This window comes from Embiotoca jacksoni, unplaced genomic scaffold (genome assembly GCF_022577435.1).
Source record: "Embiotoca jacksoni isolate LCO1_2020_lvr unplaced genomic scaffold, fEmbJac1.0.p SCAF_8, whole genome shotgun sequence".
Classification (NCBI taxonomy): Eukaryota; Metazoa; Chordata; class Actinopteri; family Embiotocidae; genus Embiotoca; species Embiotoca jacksoni.
Window position 1 is genome coordinate 10,297,950 of NW_027185436.1, and position 21,508 is coordinate 10,319,457.

General features: G+C 42.5%; 2 protein-coding genes across 2 annotated transcripts; both read right to left on the reverse strand.

Moving 5' to 3' along the window:
• On the reverse strand, positions 1-14,413 carry pggt1b (protein geranylgeranyltransferase type I, beta subunit). Its single transcript, XM_069138448.1, has 9 exons — positions 14,286-14,413; positions 13,812-13,930; positions 11,818-11,882; positions 11,291-11,442; positions 10,506-10,638; positions 8,378-8,423; positions 6,116-6,300; positions 5,378-5,486; positions 1-2,580 (listed from the first exon to the last, which is right to left on the reverse strand). The coding sequence occupies exons 1-9, from the start codon at positions 14,411-14,413 to the stop codon at positions 2,414-2,416; spliced, it is 1,104 nt and encodes a 367-aa protein (XP_068994549.1). The 3' UTR covers positions 1-2,413.
• A 252-nt stretch (positions 14,414-14,665) lies between these two features.
• LOC138191625 (coiled-coil domain-containing protein 112) lies at positions 14,666-19,882 on the reverse strand. The gene is made up of 14 exons (XM_069138540.1): positions 19,823-19,882; positions 19,148-19,278; positions 18,308-18,429; positions 18,000-18,089; positions 17,780-17,855; positions 17,348-17,474; positions 17,136-17,252; positions 16,804-16,941; positions 16,101-16,222; positions 15,848-15,974; positions 15,547-15,714; positions 15,261-15,359; positions 15,003-15,121; positions 14,666-14,871 (listed from the first exon to the last, which is right to left on the reverse strand). The coding sequence occupies exons 1-14, from the start codon at positions 19,880-19,882 to the stop codon at positions 14,841-14,843; spliced, it is 1,527 nt and encodes a 508-aa protein (XP_068994641.1). The 3' UTR covers positions 14,666-14,840.
• Between the last annotated feature and the right edge of the window lie 1,626 nt (positions 19,883-21,508).

Here is a 21,508-nt window from a genome sequence, read left to right on the forward strand (position 1 = left end):
AATAATTAAAAAGCACATTTTAATCACACCATTTGTGTCTTGAGGCTCATTTCAGCAGCTGCGACATCTGAGAAAAGTACGACAATATAAAAGACGATTGTGGCGATACAAAATCCTGTGCAAAACCGTGATGGCATAAGAAAATGAAACTAAACTAAGAAAATATTAGAGGAAAATAATCGGCAGAGGTGTAGAAAAGCCTATTGCCTCGGGTAAAGCAGTAACGTCAAATAATAAGAGCTTTGTATTGAGTAAAGTGATGGGTTTTCTCCACCAAAACAGATCTAACTCTGGGGGTGTGGTCTGGGTTCAGAGAGGAGATTTCAGCCTCTGACAGTTTGCTTTTAATAATAGATGGTTCAAATGATTTATTTATCCACCTCTTCTCTCCTTCCCTCCGTCTGCCTGGTCTGCCTTTTAGGTCCGAAAAGGAGGGTGACTTGGCGGGAAGAAACACGAGGGCGGATTGCAGCTCTATTTTAGATGGTGGAATCAAAACCGCAGAGGCGATCCCAGTGTTCATAACCAGTCAAGAGGCGGGGCTTCACGCGGGGAAACTCCCGCAGGTGCCAACGGCTGCAGATGCGACGACTGGATTTCTGACCCGCTGTGAAATCGTCCCCTCCTCTCTCGGGGAGCAGGTGTTTGTAGAGACAGTGGCCTTATAATGAAAGGGTGTGGCTTCAGCAAAGGGGGGCTGGATGGATGACGCGAAGCTGGAAATGTTGCTTGCTAGGACTCGGGAGAGCTGATATAAAGGGCAAGAGGTGCAGCTTCCGAGTTTCAGCGCCACGAGTCACCGCGTTGGGATCGTATTTGAAATTTTAAAACCCGCTGCGCACCCCCAAGTCGAGGGCAAGAAGGCCCGAAGGCGACTTGAATGCGCTGCAAGTGGTTCTTAATGCCTGTGAGCACCTGTGCAGACCGTCCAGTCAGCGTTGCCTCAGTGGCGGGGAGTCCGGGAGTAGATGGCAGGATCACAAACCTTCGTCAAGTCTTGGCGGTGATCAACACTTTAGGGGGGTGGGGGGATGTGTGACCGGCACGTTGGATACATGTTTGTGTTTCCTGACACACGGCGGTCCATTCTGCACACGTTCATTGTTCTTTGTTTTTGCCCTGCTTCCTTTCTGTACTGAAAATAACGTGTCAATTCCCAGCGCAGTTCAAAGGGTTACATTTCCTCAAGTTGTGTTGCCATTGTCTTATTTCTCTTCCATTGATTTCTGCCTTGCAGGGAGTATGGAAGCGAGTGAACAGTGCAGTTCGGATCAGCTCAGGCTGCAGGAGTCGGGACGGGATCTTCCGCTAAAACCGACAGCTTACTGCCCTACGGGAAAGAAGGGATTTTCACCGTCTTCCCAATTCCCTGAAGAGGCGCAATCTATTTTTCTGTTTGCCTTAGGAAAGATGCAAACAAAAATGAGATTTTCTGTGATGATAAGGCCTGTAAGCTAAACCCATTTAAATCTTCTTTTTAGGAGTTTTTTTTTTTTTTTTCTCCTAAAAGTTGGATTGCCGCCTCTTGCCTGAATTTCCCCTCAGCAGCCCAATTATCTTTTAAACCTCGATCACTGAACAGGGCCTGCAGTGGTGAAACTGGAAGATGCTGGAGTGAAAAGCTCAGGAGAGTAAACCTGCCAGGCTGGAATCACCTTCAGGATGGGAGAGCTCAAGGCTTTAAAGAAGATGGAAATGTCAGAAGAGCAGCAAAGCAAACAAACGCTGTATATAATGATTGGAGGAAAGGGACTTGTTTCATCTGTCTTTAAATAAAAAAAACATCATAACTTGATTTAACATCTTCCATATTTACCCCATAAATTACCAGATTATGTTTGCTTAAAATATACAGATATAATTCAGCTGGACAGGTGACTCCAGAACCAGTTAAAAAAGACACTTTAGATGTTCCCTAAGTCTACTGTGATACCCCCTCAAACTGTGAGGAAGGTTTACCGAGAGGGCGTTTCTTATGTCCATGTGAATTGAAGGTTGTGTTGATCCTTGGCTGGGAAGGTGTTCTTGACTACAACAATAAGGCTAATGAACAGGGAAACTCCAAAAAGGCCATTATCTAAAATGTTTTGCAAAATGGAGGCATCTGGATTTTCTTCCAAGTTTCCAGTGACTCAAATTTGACTTTCTGGCACATCATTATATTCTCACAAACCACACTGTTCTTGACTACTGTGGACTAATAAAAAAAAAAAAAAAGGCAGCGAAAAAGTGTGGCGTGTATTGCTGAAACAGAAAAGTCGCTTTAGATGAAAAGTTGCCCTTGATTCCTGAAACGAGGGCCCCTCGGACGAGCGGCCCGACGTCTTTCGAGACACACGGCAAAAGTCCAGTCGACTTCAACCTCCCATTTACTGAACCTGTTCAGAGGACAGAGCTGCGGCGCGTCCCGCTGTCAGTGCTGTCTGCTGCAGCTGCCGGTGTTGTCCCTCCACGTCTGCTGCAGCTGCTGGAGGTGCTCGAAGGCTCTCTGGGTGATGTTAAGAGCTGGGTGGACCTTTCTCAGGCTGGGCTCGCCGATCAGAGCCAGACCACACAGCCCCAAGTAGGCATGGAGAGGGTCTGGCACAGGGGAGAGAACGAGGAGCACAATGAGGGATGAAGGGGTGACAGGACAGATTGGAGGGGGGAGGGGAGAGGAGGGGGTGGGGGTGGGGGGTGGGAGAGAGAATGTAAGTCAGACATGGGAACATGCATCAGAGCAGGTGCACCTGCATGTGACAGGTCTGTAGCCTTCACAATAATCAAGAGATAAGACAGAGATGGAGGTTGTCACCTCATTCCCCATTACAGAATCGATAAGACAATAATTACCTAATCTCCCATTAAAAACCTCCCCGATATGGAAGCATTGTTTTTGTTGAACTGCACCTTTAAGCGGACATAAATTATGCACGCAGGTTGGCCCCGTGGCCATTTCCCTCCCCTGGGACGAGAGTAAAAGCTACAGCGGCCAGTAAATGGAGCAGTAATTGAATTATCATGAAATGACAGATGATTGGACGGAGACGTCAGAGTCGATTAAAGCCCCATTAGCTGCATCAATCAATGTGAAAACGTAAATATTTGTTTTAAAACAGCTAGTTCAGAATAATTAATCTGGACGACACTGCAGAACATCGCAACGTGGTAAAATCACAATCGCATTTCACCGAAGGTCACTAAGCAACGTACCATATTATCGCCTGCAGTACTCGCTCATAGTATCGTCTTAACTATCTCATGGTTTTGATGACGATGGAACATTTTACACAACATAAACAGTCAAATCATTCTGAGGGGGTTGGGAGGGAATATTGACAAACAGGAATGGGCTCTTGCCGTTATTGATGATTATAGTGGAAGATACTGTTCGGTTGATACATCAGGCACTTCAATGAGAGTGAAGGAAATGGTCAGAGACGTGAAGACGGTAGGACACGTGGGAGAAGTTTGTCTTCGGGACTACATGAGGTGCCGATTGGCCGAAAAGGAGAGAACTCGATTGCACGTGCGAAGCACAAATTAAAAGTTAAATTCCCGGACCTGAATTTTAATGTTGCGAATTGAATATAGAAGTACACAGAGAGTTGAATAATCTATGAGGATCAAATATAGTTGCAGAGCAAATTAATGCAATTTCATAATGTTACATTTAGTTTCAAGTTTATCGAAATTCAGTTTCAAATTTAGTTAAATTTCAGATTATGCTCTTCAGACTCCACTTTTCAGAGAAATTATTCAAATTAAATCATTTAAATTCAAATATAAACAATTCAAAATCAGTTTCCAGAGACATATTTCTTGCTTATAGAAAACACACTAACAGTAATGACCTGACCTTCCTCCGACCTGTGGACAAACCCAGAATGTGTCAAACGTTCAAAGTACATTTACCACAGATCTGCCTCGCAAATACTCAGCATCTTCTTTTGTTTGATTATTGTTACTCTTCATATCTTCCCAGACCAGTTCACCGCTCATGTACGCACACACACACACACACACACACACACACACACACACACACACACACACACACACACACACATCCAAAGCTATCCGAGCCCACACTGGAGCAGAGTCGCCTTTATGTCCTAAAACTCTCTTTTGTTGAGCGATATTTATGAGGCTTTGTACTCTCACTGTCTTTTTGTCATCTCATCGTTTCATCCACACCATCTTCTCTGCCTTGTTCCTGTAATGTGAGGAGCTCGATCTCCTGTGTCCTTGGGCTACCTTACGAACAATCACCTCATCAATTACACATTACAAGAACACACAAATGCGTACACGCGCGCGCGCGCGCGCACACACACACACACACACACACACACACACACGTAGATCATTGAAGTTTAGGGTTACAAGAGCTTTTCCATTGATCTCAAGTAAAACTGCCAAACGCAACTCCACCCTGACCTCTGCACCTGTGGAAGGCGCGGTAGAAACTGGTCAGACCGAGAGGCTGAAAATAAAAGAAACGCGAACTGCTTAGATCGTCCGACGCTTTGTGCTCAATGGGAAGCTTCGGGGGAAAAATAAATAGCAACGTTCTGTGGCCTTTAAAGTATTATAAAGCACGTCATTTGTGTCACTTGTACTTTAGTTTACCTGTACAGATGCAAACTAGAAATACCGCTTCGCGGATGTATTCCTCTGCCAACCAGTCAAGTTGTAGTCTGCGTCCCATGTCTGTCCAGGCATGTACTATAACATCCATAACATGTCCAATAAAGCCGATTGCCAGCGGACAATGCTTTAAATATAAATGTTGCTGCAAAGCGGGTACAAATTCTAAAATGTTGATTCGTCACACACATCTTTAACTCGCCAGCACAGAACATCCGTTCAATCCCCAGAGTTTCACGGCGGACAACAGAAAGTGTTTTTGCGGGAACATTATGGCGTCACAGTGACGTTGACCTTTGGAATATAAAATGGCATCGCTTCATTATTTTATGCTATTGAGACATTTGCGTGAAATGTTGTCATAATTAGGATCTGGATTCTTGACTTATGGCCACAAACATGTTTTGTGAAGTCACAGTGACCTTTGACCTTAGACGACTACAATCTAATCGGTTCGTCTTTGAGGCCAAGTGAAAACATTCCCTCAAGGAGTTCTTGAGATTTTGCCTTCATGAGAACAGGACGGCTGTTCGCATGCACAGACCACCCAAACACATCGTGCCTCCAGCTACAGCTGCCGCTGGCGCAGAGGCACGACAACCCCACCGAGACAAGACCCATATAAACAACTATGGCTTCACAACTGTCTTTCCAGAGGTGCGCTTTTACTTGCACTGCATCGAACGACGGCGAGCGTCCACTGCAACGTGTTCACGCAACGGCCGCCTCTCAGGGTCGCATCGCGTACCTGGGTGGCTGTCCGGCCACTTGGCGAAGCCGCCCACCAACCGGTCCTGCGTGGACAGGATGAAGCTCCGGTTCTTGTCAAAGTTCGAATACTGGAACACGTCTAACAGCTGGGAGAGGAGAGAGTGTGACGAGGAAGAGGGTGGGAGAGGAAGAGGGTGAGAGAGAAGTACAAGGGGAAGTTCCAGGAAGAAAATCAGAGAGCTGTTCAGTATGTTCAACTGGCTGTTTGTACGGTTTTAGATGCAAATTCAGTTCCAAAGATGCGTGTTGTGTTCAGAGAGAGAGAGATCACGCTGCTATCACTGCATTTCATAAAGGTGCGTTCCTGCAATCGGTGATCACACACTTGAGTGTTTACCACGTAAAAATGATTTGTTTGCACATTTGTCCCTCTGGCACACTTCTGACCCAGAAATCCATAGTTATCCTGCATCGTGTGTATGTGTGTGTGTGCATGTGTGTGTGTGTGGGGCTTACTCATAGCTGCTAAGCTCACGGTTGTCTGGATCATGCGTGTTCATGTGTGCACCTCTAGCATAGTTCTGACCCACATGCTGAAAGGTTTTTCTATATTTTGGGTTGCAGATGTGAAACTTTAACCCAGTGGTTTAGGTAGTGAGAATAAACACTGCGTTATAATGTGTTACATGTCAATGCATGCAGGAAGGTGTGTAGGGGTGTGTGTGTGTGTGTGTGTGTGTGTGTGCGCGTGTGTGTGCGTTCCATCCGTCTTTACCTCTAACGTAGCTCCCACCCAGAAGGAGTAGCATGTGTCTACAGGTTTGTTGGGACGGCCGTGGAAACCGCTCTGCTGCCTCATAATGCACCAGCGCCGGATCCTGTCCAGCTCCCGCTGACTCAGCGCCTCCTCCAGTCGACCCATCAGACACAGAGAGGCTATGGCGCAGTACGTCCAGCCGCCTGGACACACACACACACACACACACACACACACACACACACAACAGATACGTGTAAATCACAATTCAATTTGACAACTGCTGTCTGATTAAAACGGCTCATCCCGACACGGTTTGATGACAAGACAACGAGATAATTACAGGGCACCGCAGTAAAAACCGAGGGTGTGTCAGTGTGTGGGCCCATTTACTGCCAAATAATTGATAGCAAGCTGCTACTCTCACTTTCAACCTTTCTTTGGAAGTGATAACATGGAGTTACCTGGTGTTTCACACGAGTATACAGAATAATTAAAGACTTTTCAGTGGTATTAAGATGCTTTAGGCGGCCCTTTTTAACATTTGTGTGGGGTAGTAACGCATGCCGTTTCCCCAGAATTTTGGGTTTAAGGTGAGACTGAATGCGAAGCCTTTTCAGCTGGAGTCATACAAACATGCGAGCGTTCATCGACTATCAGTGTGGACACAAGCGGGGAATATTCATCACCTTCTCCAACCTTGCTGTCATTATCACCATGCTTTTAAATGACCCCTAAACATTACCGCCGTCCCGACCTGCATATCTGTGTTTGTGTGTTCCCGTGTGAGGGAGGGAGGGAGACAAAAGGAAGGTGAGGTGAAGTGTTTGGGTCAGGAGTGTAAATCTGCCAACGTGTCACACGAGCCTCTAATCAACCATGTCTGGCTTACTATCTGCCCGAGGCAGAGGAAGACGGGATAAATATGAATCGGAATGCAACACATCCGTGGGGTCTCCAAAACCATCTACTCTACCGGACGGCTTGTACTGTAAAAAAAAAAAAAAAAAAAAAAAGTAAAAATGCTCAAAAACGCTGCTTTTTGGCACCATTTTGGATACTTTGATAAATACTCACACCCGACTTAACCCCCCCCCCTCCCCTCCCCCATGCAGCACAGTGAATTTACTAGAGGAATATTAATGTATACACCATGTTTCTCGTATTGCCCTGCACAATTATCAACACAACAGTGCGCCAGTCTGCGCACATTTAAGGTGCACGGTGTGGGAGGTCTTGGCGCTGAGCAAACACACGCTTCGAGGGTGGATGGGTAATGGACATCCACTGTGTATCTCTACTGATGTGTAATCAGCCCTCAGACAGAGTTGGCTGGTTTGCAGAGGAGAGCTGACCCTCAATGAAGCCATTAATCACACAACTTGTCGCGAGGAGGGAAGTTATGAAAATTCACTAGAATCTGCACCTTCAAGCAGTTTTCATTTCATAGTTTTTAATTTAGGCCTTTACAGCGGGCCACGAAGCTGATAAGGAAATTCTTCGTTCATAAGGACAAAAACTGTGACTGCAGATATGTTACCGAGCAGTGCTTTGAAATGTGTGTGTGTGTGTGTGTGTGTGTGTGTGTGTGTGTGTGTGTGTGTGTGTGTGTGTGTGTGAGAAAGAGAAGGTGTGTGTGAAAAGGTGTGTGAGAGAAGGTGTGTGTGCGTGTGTGAGAAGGTGTGTGTGTGGGTGTGTGAGAGAAGGTGTGTGTGTGAGAGAAGGTGTGTGTGTGTGGGTGTGTGAGAGAAGGTGTGTGTGTGTGTGTGTGTGTGTGTGTGTGTGTGTGTGTGTGTGTGTGTGTGTGTGTGTGTGTGTGTGAGAGAAGGTGTGTGTGTGTGTGTGTGTGTGTGTGTGTGTGTGTGTGTGTGTGTGTGTGTGTGTGTGTGTGTGTGTGCGTGTGCGTGTGTATGCGTGCGTGCATGTGCATGCGTGTAGGATGGAGGCTTTCATGCCCGAATAACAAGGTTAAATTTGACGGGGGGGAGGGATTAATCAGCACAACCGTAGAGATGGATTTTAATAGCTAATCCTTTAAAGTAGTTACTCCCATCAGGCACTTTTCAAACCCGACTGCGACTCTGCCAAAGCACCTCCGCATCTTTTGATCTCACATGAACTCAAAAATCACATCAGTATTCATGCATTTGGGCTGAAAAGTGTGGAAAAATCTGTACGTTTTCTAGTGCGCCTCAACACATCTCCACCTCAAACACACTCTAACACACACTTCTGATATCTTTGACTAAGTATAAACCATTAGAAGATGATCAAACTCACCATGTGACTCTCGCCCGGCTCCCTGGCCAAACCCATTGTCGTATGACTGCGAGAGAGAGAGAGAGAGAGAGAGAGAGAGGGGGGGGGGGGGGGGGGGGGGGGAAACAACAACATTCAATTAGAAGCAAAATATTTCATTACACTCATGAAAAAAGATTAGAGGCTGAAACACATAAATGTATTCATTTCGCTCACTAAACCCCATTAAAACAGAAAAACATTATTTCCACTTAAATCTGTAACACCAACAGTTTCAGGAAAAGAAACAAACAAAGCTTGTGAACTGCCATTAAAAAAAACAGGGTTACAAGGTACAATGAGATCCCACTTTTAATCCAGTTGTGCTTTTTGTTTATCGGTGGTTGCGTCCTCCCCCACTTCCTTGTAATAGCTTTTTCGCATGCTACAAACGGTACTTTTTTTTTTACCAAATATCTGTCACTTCCTTTTACACTTTCTGCTGTGAAATTACAAATATAAAAGACTTTGCAACTCAAAGAAAAAAAAAACAACACTGCACCTTGTAGGGGAAACTTTAAACAACTGAATGTGGAGGTGTAAGGTGATTTAAAGTACGCCAGGTGATCACCATCTTGTATTTAATTCAAAATGTTAGTGTTAAATGTGGTCTTGCTCCCAGAAGGGTTTCACTTACAGTATTATTTCAGATTTTTCTGGAGCGCAGCAGCTAAAAATAACCGACAATAAAAAAATTAAAAAAAAATTAAAAACAGGCTTTGTGACCTCGTTTGGAAATTACAAATGAGGACCTGGAGTAGGTTTCGCTAACCGGGATCTAGTTGCACTCTTAAGGTTTTAGAGAAACCTCACTGACCCTGAAACGGTGACATGTTTTGAAGCAATTTTATGGAAAACAGCTTTCTAAGTATAAGTGGCAGTTCATACAAAAAAATACAAACAACACATGGCAGTGAGTTGGGAAACAGTTCTCTGTCTGGTCGGTTCAGACCGTAACAATAAGGTTAGTAAATGGATACCTGGCGCCATCTAAATGTAAGAGAGACTGTCAGTGTGGCTGGTGAACTTGTCTCCTGTTCCAGGCGGTCTGACACGCAAACGCTCATCTGGAGCTCTACGTACACCGACACTCACCGACACTCACCAAACTACTAACTGCTTTGCCAAAGACTTTTTGGAATCCACCCAACAGAACTCAGCCAGCGGACAAATATACTTTGAGTCATGATTTACAGTTATCTATCAAATAATGAACAGACCTTTCTCTGTCTCGGTGTGTGTGTGTGTGTGTGTGTGTGTGTGTGTGTGTGTGTGTGTGTGTGTGCATACACACCCATGTAAATAATAGGGAAGCTATGTAATAAAACACTCTTTTGCTAAATGTCAAACTTAATATCAGCTGAGGTTTAGAGATGAAAGACTCTGTGCTGACTTGAAAATGCAAACTCTTTTTTTGTATTTATTAGTACTTTATTTAACATTTAATTCAGAGTCTGATGTTTGCTCCTTCCTGATTTGTGTGACAGATAATGTTCCCCGAGTCCCTTTGTTTTTATTGAATCTTTGTTATAATATAGTAATCTATTGCCTGCGTGTGGATGGGGAGAGGTGTGTGGGTGTGGGTGTAGGTGTGGGTGTGGGTGTAGGTGTGTGTGTGTGTGTGTGTGATGGTACTGGGGTATTGTTTTTATCATGTAAAGCACTTTGTGTTACATTGTATTTGTATGAATCTAAATAAAGTCTGATTGATCGATGACAACATCTCACTCCAAGAGCTTTGAAGTGTTGCACCCCACTGAGGTTAAAGTAAAGGGTTGAGATAAACATCAGTCAGTGATCTGACAAAACTATGACTGAAGTACCACATCACGAGGTTTTAACATGTTGTTTTCCTCCTGCAGAAAACCCTCTGCTGCAGCTTTAAGACCATGATGCACTGCTGTCCACCCCCCGCCATTTATTATAAATGAAGTATTTCTAGGCAGAGTGCCACCTCCTGAAAGTGGGTGGCCTGTTCGCCTCGTTCAAGTGTTGCAGCATTGCTTGGGCTGGTGCGGAAAAAGCCACCCTGTCGGGCTGGTCTCGTTGTACTAATTCATCATGGTTCACATTCTCCCCACCTCTGTCTAGATTTTTAACATCTGCTCACCAAACTTCCTCGGATGTACTCGATGGCCTTTTGGATGTCCATTCCTGACCAGTCATCCAGCATGTAACAGATACTGGCTGCACAGTAGATAAACCGTATGTCATTTTCGCTTCCCTCTGGCACTGCGTAGAAACTGAAAGAGAGAAGACACAGAGAGCCATAACGACAGAAGAGTCACACAAACAGGAAGTTAGCCGACTGTCTGTCCTGAGGATTGACAGGAACACGAGACAGACATCTCAATATTTTGCCACATTTACACATTTCAGTTTTAATGTATTTGTTTCTCTGGATCTGTGATAACTGCTTCACATAAACTTTTTAGATCTGGGAAAAAAAAAGACAAAGAGGACAGGAGGGCAAACTGGACATTTTTGACCGAGTCAAAGTGGTGACATTGACTTCAGAAAATTTCCACGATTTTCACTGGCAATTTGTTGCATTTGACATGACATTGTTAAAGGCCTGTCAACCGAAATTGCCAAACTGCTAGCTCATTCATAAATATGTCTCAAGATAGTGTTATGTACCAGGCATGATTCTGCAAACACAACGCACGTGTGTTTGCGGTGTGTGTGTGTTTGTGGACGCGGCCAAAGATCTACTAGCGTAGGATCGACTGTGAGTTAATGTCAGTTCACTTTAAGGGAGCTAGTGTTCACATGACCTCGGGTGTTTCAGAGTCAGAGTGAAACTGCCACTGTAGAGTCAGAGTGCTAATGTGTGTGCATGTGTGTGTGTGCGTACGTGTGTGTACGTGTGTGTGTGTGTGTGTGTGTACTGACCTGCCATCCTCCAGCTGCAGTGCTCTGAGACCAGCCAGGCAGGCCTGTTTATTAACTCGACTCAGGTCATCTCCGAGTATTAGCAGCGAGCACAGTCCAGTGTAGGTCATGGCTACGTGGCCACTGTCGTACGGATGGAGCACACCTGGACCCTGAAGAAAGTATCACAGCGAGACATCATTCATACAGCTGCAGTGGAAAGACAAAACAAGAAATGGTAATGCCACCGAGTGCTAGTCCTGCAGCTGCAGGGATGGTGCTAATAAAGCAGAAATGGCTCAGACCTCCTGCTGTGAGAGAGCATATCGGTACACGGATTTAAACAGTTTAAAATCTAAATATTTTGAGAAGGATTAATGGAGAAAAACAGCATTAACATGGGGTCACAGCAGTGAAACCGTGTCCCAAATTATATTTAAATCACTTAGCCTAATTCAAATGAAGGGGCATTTAACATCTTCCACACAAAACACAATGTTTGGTTACACCTGAAAACACTTTAGGCTAAGAAATGTAAAGAAAAGTACCTTTGTGCTGTAAGGGATTCCAATATGTGACGAACCTCGAAACCCACAATGACTAAGGTTTGATTCTAGCAGAGAAACGGGAGAAAGGAAGGAACAGATGTAAAAAAAAAAAAAAATTTCAGCATTAAGTACTGTGTAAACATCGAGAGAAAATGGACCAAGCAAGCATTCCTGTTTTACTGTCTCACTCTCTGATGACCTTCAGTCAGGTGCCACAAAGATGCTCAACGTTATAAAGAAAATAAAGGGCACTGCTGCCATCTGCTGGCGATGATGGAAATGCAACATATTGCAAACCGCGATGGACAAAATGTCATCATGCTGCATGAAGTGTTCAACATATGTCCATTAAAAAAAAAGAGAGATTAAAATTTTACATGTCACACATAATATCACCATTTCTGACTGACAGTCTTATAATAAACTGGTCATGTTGCACTACATGTCGTTACTAAATTTCCCCACTGCGGGATTAATAAACTCTAAATCTACATGGCAGGAAGGATTATTCTCAATTATTCTTGAGATTTGCCATTTAACAGCTGTACCATCATTTCACACAATGCAATATGGATGCATTTTCAACCCACTAATGCTGCAAAAACAACTGTCTGACAACCACATTTTGGTTTGAAAATGGTACCTCGAACAGCATCATGGACAGAAGTCGTGTGCCAGAGATGCAGACACACGTTACACAAAACAAATGTACAGAAACAGATTAATCGAGTCGACACACCGGCGTTCAGTTGGATACGTCCGTAAACAACTGTCAGAAGTCTGAACAGTTTCATATCAAAAATGCATTTCCATACTGATGCTACGTTAGGAAATCTCAGGTGCCTCCTGAACTGCATTTTCACATCTAATGACAAGAAACCAGCGAGACACCGAACATATGGCAGCAGCAAAGCTGAGACCAATCAAGCATGGCCATCTCTCCACTATTTCGGTTTATGTCTTAAATAATTAACTAAATGGGTATCCAAACAGATGGCAGAGTGGCTTGTTAAAGAAACAAAAATTATGAAATTCAAAAGAAGAGTCATTAAATATTCAGAGAGAAACTTTCCTTGATGTTCAGAGGTGCAGCTGTAACAGGTAGGGGACACCTGGAGGACAGAATCTCTTTCAAGGTCCAAAAAGTAGAAAAATGTTTCACCAGCTTTCAAGTTTGACAGCTCTGAAGTTGACAAATGTGACGAGACCATTTTGAAATGTTTGCTTAAAGAAAAACTCACAATGGCGATAACGCTAACTTCCCCCTCCTCCACCCTGCAGTCCCCTCTCTCCCTCCCACCATGATGGTACCGAAGGATTCACAAATGCACGTCCGACAGCAATAACAGAGAAATGTACCCGAAATGCTTTGGTATGAGTTTTAACTTCCATCACGTCCCCACAAAACTCCTTAAAGTTATGCTTTTCCTGGTGTTACCATTCACACACGATCACCCTCCCGTCCCGGAAATCAGGGCGTGTCTGCACCTCCTCCACCTACTACAGAAATTAGGAGGCCCTTTCCTTGGCGAGCCTTTTCTCTCTTCTGGCTTTGTCAAAACAGTACTGAAAAAAAAAATCGATCTTGCCAGAGATAAAACAAGGATGAATTAGTTTGATAAAGCTCTGAGGGGGCTTGACAGTACTACTTTCTGACTCAGGAGAATTTTTTTTATACTAAAGTTGGCAACTTTTTTTTTTTTTTTTTTGTGCAGAAGATAACAGAGGAAACTGGATCCATCTATAGGTACACGACCGATGTCAACTTCATGTGTTCATTTGGGCATTCAAAGAGCGTAGAAGAGAGAAGAGAGGCGCTTCATTCAACTTGCATATGATGTCGTTCGTTGCCATCTTTTGATCTGCTGCTTCCTGTTAACCTTTTTTTTTTTATTCATTTATTTTTGCCGATGTATAATGTATAATTGTGTAAATTTTTTTGGGAAATTAACTCTGTAAACTCAGCCTGGTGTGAAAAAAGGAAGACGACTTACGATCCTCTGTGGGCAGAACCTGTAGTGAATAGATCCACTCAATCATGCTGTTCCTATCAATCACCTCCAGGGCGTCCAGCACGTCCAGACCAGACAGGGCAAAGAATATAATAGTTAACCTGGAAAAGAAGGAACATTTAGGATTTCTTTCAGAAGAACCCACATGTAAGAAGTATGAAAGCCTGGCCAGAAAAAAACTGTGGCAGTGAGGAGTCACACGAGAATACTGGAAGATAAAAATTAAAAAAAAAAATTGTTTGTAAAAGGTTTGCTGGCAGGCTAAAATAAACACCTTTTACTTCATCTCTCTCTTATCACAACTTCCCTGGCTGATGTTTAGCACGAATGCTACGCTGAGCAGCACTAGCCTCCATTCAAAACTGCTGGTGAGCCGCAGTTAGCTCGGACGCTAAGTCAAGTTCTCCAACCAAAACACATAAACCAGAGCACCGTTCTCCATTTCCGGGAACCAACCTGGTTGTTTCCAGCGATGCGTATCTCTCAGGTAACACCTGCAGCGTTCTCTGGAAGAATCGTACATGTCGATCCCTTAAAAAGTCTATTTGCTCAAATTCTTCAAACTGGCTCTCCTCCTCCGCCATCTTTGAATCCGCACCTATGAGGAACCCTTTCCGGCGTTTTCAAAATAAAAGCTCGGACAACAGAGCGACGCACACAAAGAGTGTCCACAACTAGGAGATGTTACACAAACTGATTTTTTTTTTTTTTTAATATTGCTTGTGGGAAATTGCTCGATAATCCACGATAAAGACAAGTCACTATCATCCTTCCACCAAAAATCACTCATGGAGCAAATATAGATCATCAGATAGGAGCGTGGAGAAGTTTTCGCAACCATTTATTGAAAATAACAGTTTCCCAGTCTGAAAAGCAAACTCATTTGATTCACAGATTGTATAACAGCAGCACAGAGTAAATTCAAATAAAGGCACAATTTGGTGCATTTTTCTTTGATTTTATTTCTTAACAATACACTGAATATTTTTCAGGTCTGTTCTGTTGGATTCATCACAAGCCTTGTCTCCAAGTGGGAACAGCTCTGTAACAAGACAAAGAAGATTTCAGGAATTCAGTAAGCAATTAAAGTTATTATTAGCGAAAACACTCCTTCTGTTTCAAGAAGAAACCTGATCCACCGACTGTAATTTCAAAAAGTATACGGGATCAGACCTGTGAAACAATTGCAGGACGGGCCCTCCTCCTGAGGGTCCAATGTGTTTCATTCGCTCCTGCCATCCCTTAGTGGGACGGGAAAGCCTGGAAGGGTCTCTGCTGACATGACCATCCACCTGAATGTGGAACAAATAAACATCCATCTAAACCCTCTTTATTTTGTTTGTTTAAGGTGTTAAAGATGGTCAGATTTAATGATTAAAACGTTTTTCTTTTTGTGAATCATTCTAAGACTGTTCACTCTGTAACGCTCACCTTCTCCTTCAACTGAGCAGTGATTCTCCTCTGTCTTTCCTCTTCCTCTTTTTGCATCAGCTGTTTTTCATGAAGCTTTGCCTCCACCTTGTGAAGATCCTGCAGAAAGGCAGTTGACTTTGTACTTTACAGAGTATGGTGACATCACAGCCTCCCCGAACAACAACCGTGTTCACGTCCACATCTAAATCTGGCCTCTGACAGTAGTGACACCAGGCACCTTGGGTTAAAGCAAACAATTTGGTCTTGTGTTTCCCTGTGTCTCTGTGATTCTCAGACATCGTACCCTTTCATTAAAGCGTTTGATGCCCTTTGCTGCCTCCCTTCTCCTCTCCTCCATTTCTCTCTCTTCCTCCTCTCTCTTTCTCCTCCCCTGCTCATCCTCTTCCTCTTTCCTCAGTCGGAGCTGCTCCTCAATAGTCAGCTTCACCTCCAGCTGGCGTCGGCGCTCTTCCTAACAAATAGAAATCGTTTTGATTGATGGAGGCAAACTGTTCTGCAATTTGTTGAGGGCAGCTACCCTGAAATAACTACATAACTACAACTCCAGTAAAATAACACAGGCACACACACATGGATAAAATCACCTTTTCCCGCCTTCTCTTTTGTATCTCCTCAGTCAGTCTCTGCTCCTCTTCCTGTTCTTCTTTCCTTTTCTTCTCCTCCCTCCACTCGTCCAGTCGCCGTGCCACCTCCCTCCTCTCCTCCTCAGTCCTAAAACAGAAGAGGCCAAACATGCTAAAAAAAAAAAAAAAAAGACCAATAAAATCCAACACTTTGAGTTCTCATTAGATGAGGTGGGATTTTTTTTTTTTAAACTCTGTTCCTTTTCTGACTCACCTGTGTTGCTGGGCCTGGCCCCTGGCCTCCTTCTCCCTCCTTTCTGACTCTCCTGTCTCCTCCTGACTCTGTAGCCTGGTCTGGCGTTCTTGATGCTTGCTGGCTTTCCACCGCTGAATGGCCTGGGTATGGTATTAAGTAAGAGCGGTAAAATGAGACACAAAATACTCAGTGGACATCTTCCAAAAAAACTGAAAACCTATTGAGGTTAATAAAAGTATAAGGCATATATATATATATATATATATATATATATAGGCATAGTCAGGGTTTGTTCCTGGTTTCTGGAGGGGTTAGGTGCTGTGTTGTCTGTGAAGTTTAAACTATATTGTACCTACAACCTGGTGGATAAAAGATGAGTGTGCCAATCAAATGGGCCTTTATCAAAAGTGTAATAATGCTGGAAAAGTTTATGGTAATTAGTTCTCTCTTCTCATCTGTTGTAGAATACATTAAATTGTAGGCTGTTGAATACATGAAATGAATGAAATTCTTAAAATTCTTAAATTTAGTGCCCCCCACAGTTACCATGAAAACTGAATTTTGACAACAACAAAAAAAGAGAGTAGAAATGACAGAAGTGTGGTGTTTTTTTTAATTATTACTCTGACAACCAAAAATGGCACACTTCACTTTTAATGTCAAGAAGCCCTCAAGAAGTTGAGGCTCACAGCGCATTGAGGACTGTTTTCTTTAACTTTACCTCTCTCTTTCTATCCTGCAGGTAGATCAGCTCCTGATGCCAGTCCTCATGTTGCTCTATATCCTCCAGTGTTTTACCAGTCAGGTACAGTTTGGCCTCCTTCCTGTAGGTAGGTTGCCCACTGTGCTTCGTCCAGACCTACCAATCAAGCAGATTAAGTCAGATAACAACCTTGAGGTGATGGACTTTTGGCTTTGCATCCGCTGAAGTTAACAGGATAAAACATTGAACAAACCCAATTGAAGGAGTGATGCTCACTGACTGTGCAAGGACCTGGAAGTAGAAGGTGGTGAAATAAAGAGGTTACTGGGAAAGAATGATGTCTTACTTACTTTAAGGAAGGCCTGATGGTCGTATTGGTCCCAGCCTCCATAAGGACCTCCCGTCTTCTGCAGGAAAGCCTCCAGTGCTCTGACCTCTGCAGGGAGGTCTCTGTCTGGGGGTTTGGTCTGATGGAAAAGATAAGACTATGAATGAGGTTCGTTGAATAACGGATGGAAAGCAGAGAAAATACACACAGGAACCCAGATGAAGAGGGACTGACCTTAACACTGGGAGCTGTGGGTAGTTTGGCATTTAAGTTGACAGCAAGGCTCCAGTTTTCAATCTTCTTCTCATAGGCAGTGATCTCCTGTCTGCACATCCTCTCTTCCTTCAAAAATCCCTCAAAGCTGAGAGGAACAAAGAAACACAAAGATTATTTATAATATGTTAATTTAAAGACGTGTTCATACCCAGTATGAAGCAGTCACTGTTGTTTTCGCTAACATTCGGCTGTTAACTGCCTGCTTACTTTTATTGACCTAAACATATAAAATCGGTTCCATTGTATTAAATACTGTGTTCTCTATATACATTCTGTCATTAGCATTATAAGTTAAATGAAGTATTTATTAAAGAGTTGTTGTATTAAAGCGCATTGAATTTTTTGGTATTTTTATAATTTGGTCCAAATCCGCTTTGTGTATCCTGTTACCATGACCGCTGCTTCTCCTTTAGATTGTTAATTGAGATTTCCACCTCCGACATAGTTTCCTTCAGTCTTTCAATCACTGAAAGTCCAAGTACAAAGGCAGAAATGTTATCATCGCATTGTACTCCTTTACAATTAGTGTCATTATGCTCATAAATAGCAGTGCAGTACTTTATAATAGCATTTATTATATTGATGTATTGATGCAAGCGACAGAACTTACGCTCAGGAGTTGGTTTCACATCAATTAGATGTGTCTGAAACTTCCTCACACCATTATGGATCTTCACGAGCTGCTTTTCAAGATTCAACTCTAAAAAAAAACAAAAAAAATAAAAGGAGACAATTATGAATAGCAGTGGTAAAGTGGTGCGGACGGATATTTCCACTCCAGAGAGTTCCTTTGGTGAAGGTGAAAGAAACTAGACATACAATAAGTCTTGACAGAAGAGTATTTTATAGCGCAGTAAAAAGGCTGTCTGAGAGGCCCTGTCACCACATTAAACTGTCTTGAGAAAATGTCGGACCCACTCTCAGCGTTTCTTTCTTCCTCCAGCCCTTTCTCGTACTCCTCCAGTTCTCCGGACACATCTGTCCAGCCATTTTTTTTGCACTGGCCATTGAGTGTCCTCTCTTTCTCCAACTTTTCAATCCTGTGAGAACAGAAAAGTTAAACGACTGCTTCAATACGTTACAGTGGTTTAATAACTGATTACATTAATACAGCACAGATAAGAAATGTGGCCTACATTTCTGTTTTTAACTTTTTATAACTTTAAACTTGAAAGTAAAAGTATAAAACGTAAATGAGCAAGCTTGCTCTTACAAAATATAGTACATGTGTGAAATAACTGAGACTGAAATTAATACTCAAAGTCATATAAGGCTGATTACTTTTATTATAGACCTGTTGATTTTTTTTTTTGTATTAATCGAATGGCTGTTTGGTCACTAAAATGTTAGAAAATGGTGAGAGATGTTGACCTGAGTTTCCCAAAGCTAAAGTTGCAGCCTAAAATGTCTTCTTTTGTCCCAACCAACCATCCATCCACAGCCAAACGATATTCAGTTTATTATGACAGAGGACCAAAGACACCAGAAAATATTCACATTTTAGAAGCTGGAATCAAAGATTTTTACGATTTTTATCATTAGAAAGTGACTTAAAACTATGAATTGATTAACAAAATAGTCGGTGATGCATTTTCTGCCAATAAACGAATTTGCTTAATCAACTAATTGTTGCAGGTCATAAAACACTGATCAGACATAAGCCTGGACGAAACAAAATGTGTAGTATATCGGATTTACTTTATTGTACGGTATTCCTGTCATTTTTACAGCGATTTATGGATGAGAAGCTTCACTTACTGCCTCCTGTTCTTCTCGGCTTCCCTGAGAAACTGTGCGGTTTTCAGTCTGGTCTGCCGGAAGTCCCCGCTGTCAATGATCACCGGGGACGGTGTGCAGGGCCGCTGGACACTAGCGTCTCCTTCTCCCTGCTGAAATTAATTGAGTAAAAGCAAAACACAGGAGCTGATCTTAGTGCACCATGTGACAAAAACTGCAGGTATAATTTTAACATATTCGGAAACGCTGAACTTTCGCAGCGTTGCGTCCGATGATACAACACCGGGCCCCGTGTCGATCTAGTAATACAGCACCTTGGGTAACTGTGACAGACAGAAGGCATCCATTGTCGGACACACGCCACTGAAGTAGCGTATCCTCCAAGAAAGTACCAGGCAGATACAACAAAGCAATGACATTAATTGATGACGAGTGTACGATTACAAGAAGCCAGTAACAAGAATAAGTAACAAAATCATTAAAGTTACCAAACAATCCCCCCCCCCGCCCTCTGATAGGTAACTTTGCTAACGTTGGCTAGCACTGCCTGACGAACGCCAGCTCGTCCACATCTCCTGCTTTCCCGAAAAACAGTAAAACATACGAGTGAACTTAAACATCTGCGACTGCCTAATATGTGTCACTTTTTTCTTTTTCTTTTTTTTTTCTTTTTTTAAATCAAATGCAGGAAAATACCTCTGTGGTAGTTACTGAGCAATGTTTATCATCGGGTCTTTCGGTTGCTAGGGAGGCCATGTTTAAGTGATTCTGTAAACAAAAGCAAACTTTATTTAAAAAACGAGTTTCCTGTTAAATAACTCTGTAGTTACTCGTTTGTACCAGCAGAGGACGCTGCTCGTCATTCACGAGTGCTGGTTCGCAGTGTTATAACACGTGAACCTGTTGGACTGGTTGGCGCTGCACACCGAATGTAACTAAGAGACTGTAGCCATGACAACATACGTTCCATGCGCTTAATCTCACTAAATTGTTTGTTTTTGTGAATGAGATCTTTGCCTGACTTTAGTTTTTTTGGGTTGTTTTTTTCCCCCTGAGATAACCAAACTGAGTGGGCTTAAATTTAAAAAAAAAAAATCCTCAAATTAGTCTGTTAAATACAAAATATAAAACTCCTCCTCCCTTTTAGTGTCCTCACTTTGCGGCCAGTGCAGTCAGACTGAATTTTGATTTGCTGTGTTTGATGCATTTTTCCAGCATCTGACTGTACCCTCACACAACTAGATGGTTTGAGTTACCTACACATCTAGTCCTCTTAAATAACTGTCTAAATGATGTCTACAGAGGCCTCGGTTATTTCTGTAACAGCTTTTTTTTCCTTTTTTTTTTATGATGATGATGATGGCCAACAGCTATAATTATTTCGAGAGCTGGAAAAGTGACAATTTAGTGAGAAAAGAGCTGAGCGAAAGAGAGGGGAGCGTAGGGAGTATAAATAGTAACCTGAATCCATTATTGAGTGCAGATATTGGGGATGGTCTTTCCCATGGGTGCAGTAGAGGAGTTGTCATCGCAACATAAATAGTAACCGCTCTCCTTAATGAAGAGTGTTACAATATCCTGAATTCATCCTCAGCCAAGGGACTCACTTAATTAGATAAGAGAGACAATCAGATGAGCCCTCAAATGGTTGGCATAACAGATCAGGCAAACATATTGTTACAAAGTAGGGGATTTCCACACAAGACAAGAGTATATTTATGCACAAAAATATACATTTTTGAATCATTTTAACCAGCTCTAACAAAGTATACCTCTTTTTTTTTTTTATATTGCAGAGAAAGGCTTTTTTTTGTTGACTTTTGTATAACTTTAGGAAAACAAATCTTAACTCAAAATAAAGTACCAAAAGTAAAAGCCCTCTTTCGTACATTATGGCTTGTTCCAGAGTCATATTTATGTTGTCATATTATAATTGTTAATGCATTAATCTGTAAACATCTGGTAAAGTTGGAGCTCATTTTAATTACTTTAAATACAGCTGGGTAGCTCAATTTAGTTGTTGATTATATTGGAGTATATAGCGGAGTAGAATCATACTCAATTAAAGTAAAGGTATCGCAAAACATGATTTAAGTATTGTATGTGGTTGAAATTTAGGTTATAACAACTACAGAGAAAGCTTTGGCTCAGGAAGTAAGAAGGTAAGTATAACTTCTTTTTTTTGTCTAACTAGTAAATAATTTGGTTCTTTTTGACACTTTCTCTCATAAAAATCAGTGTTTTCCTCATTAAGATTTTTTTTTTTAAACAACAACAAAAATCTGCTCCCGGGATGGGAAGAGAGGTCTGTTTCAAAACAGGCCTTTATCTAGAAATTTTCCTTTGTCAAGCTCGAGTTCTCCCACTCATGTTAAAACGTCA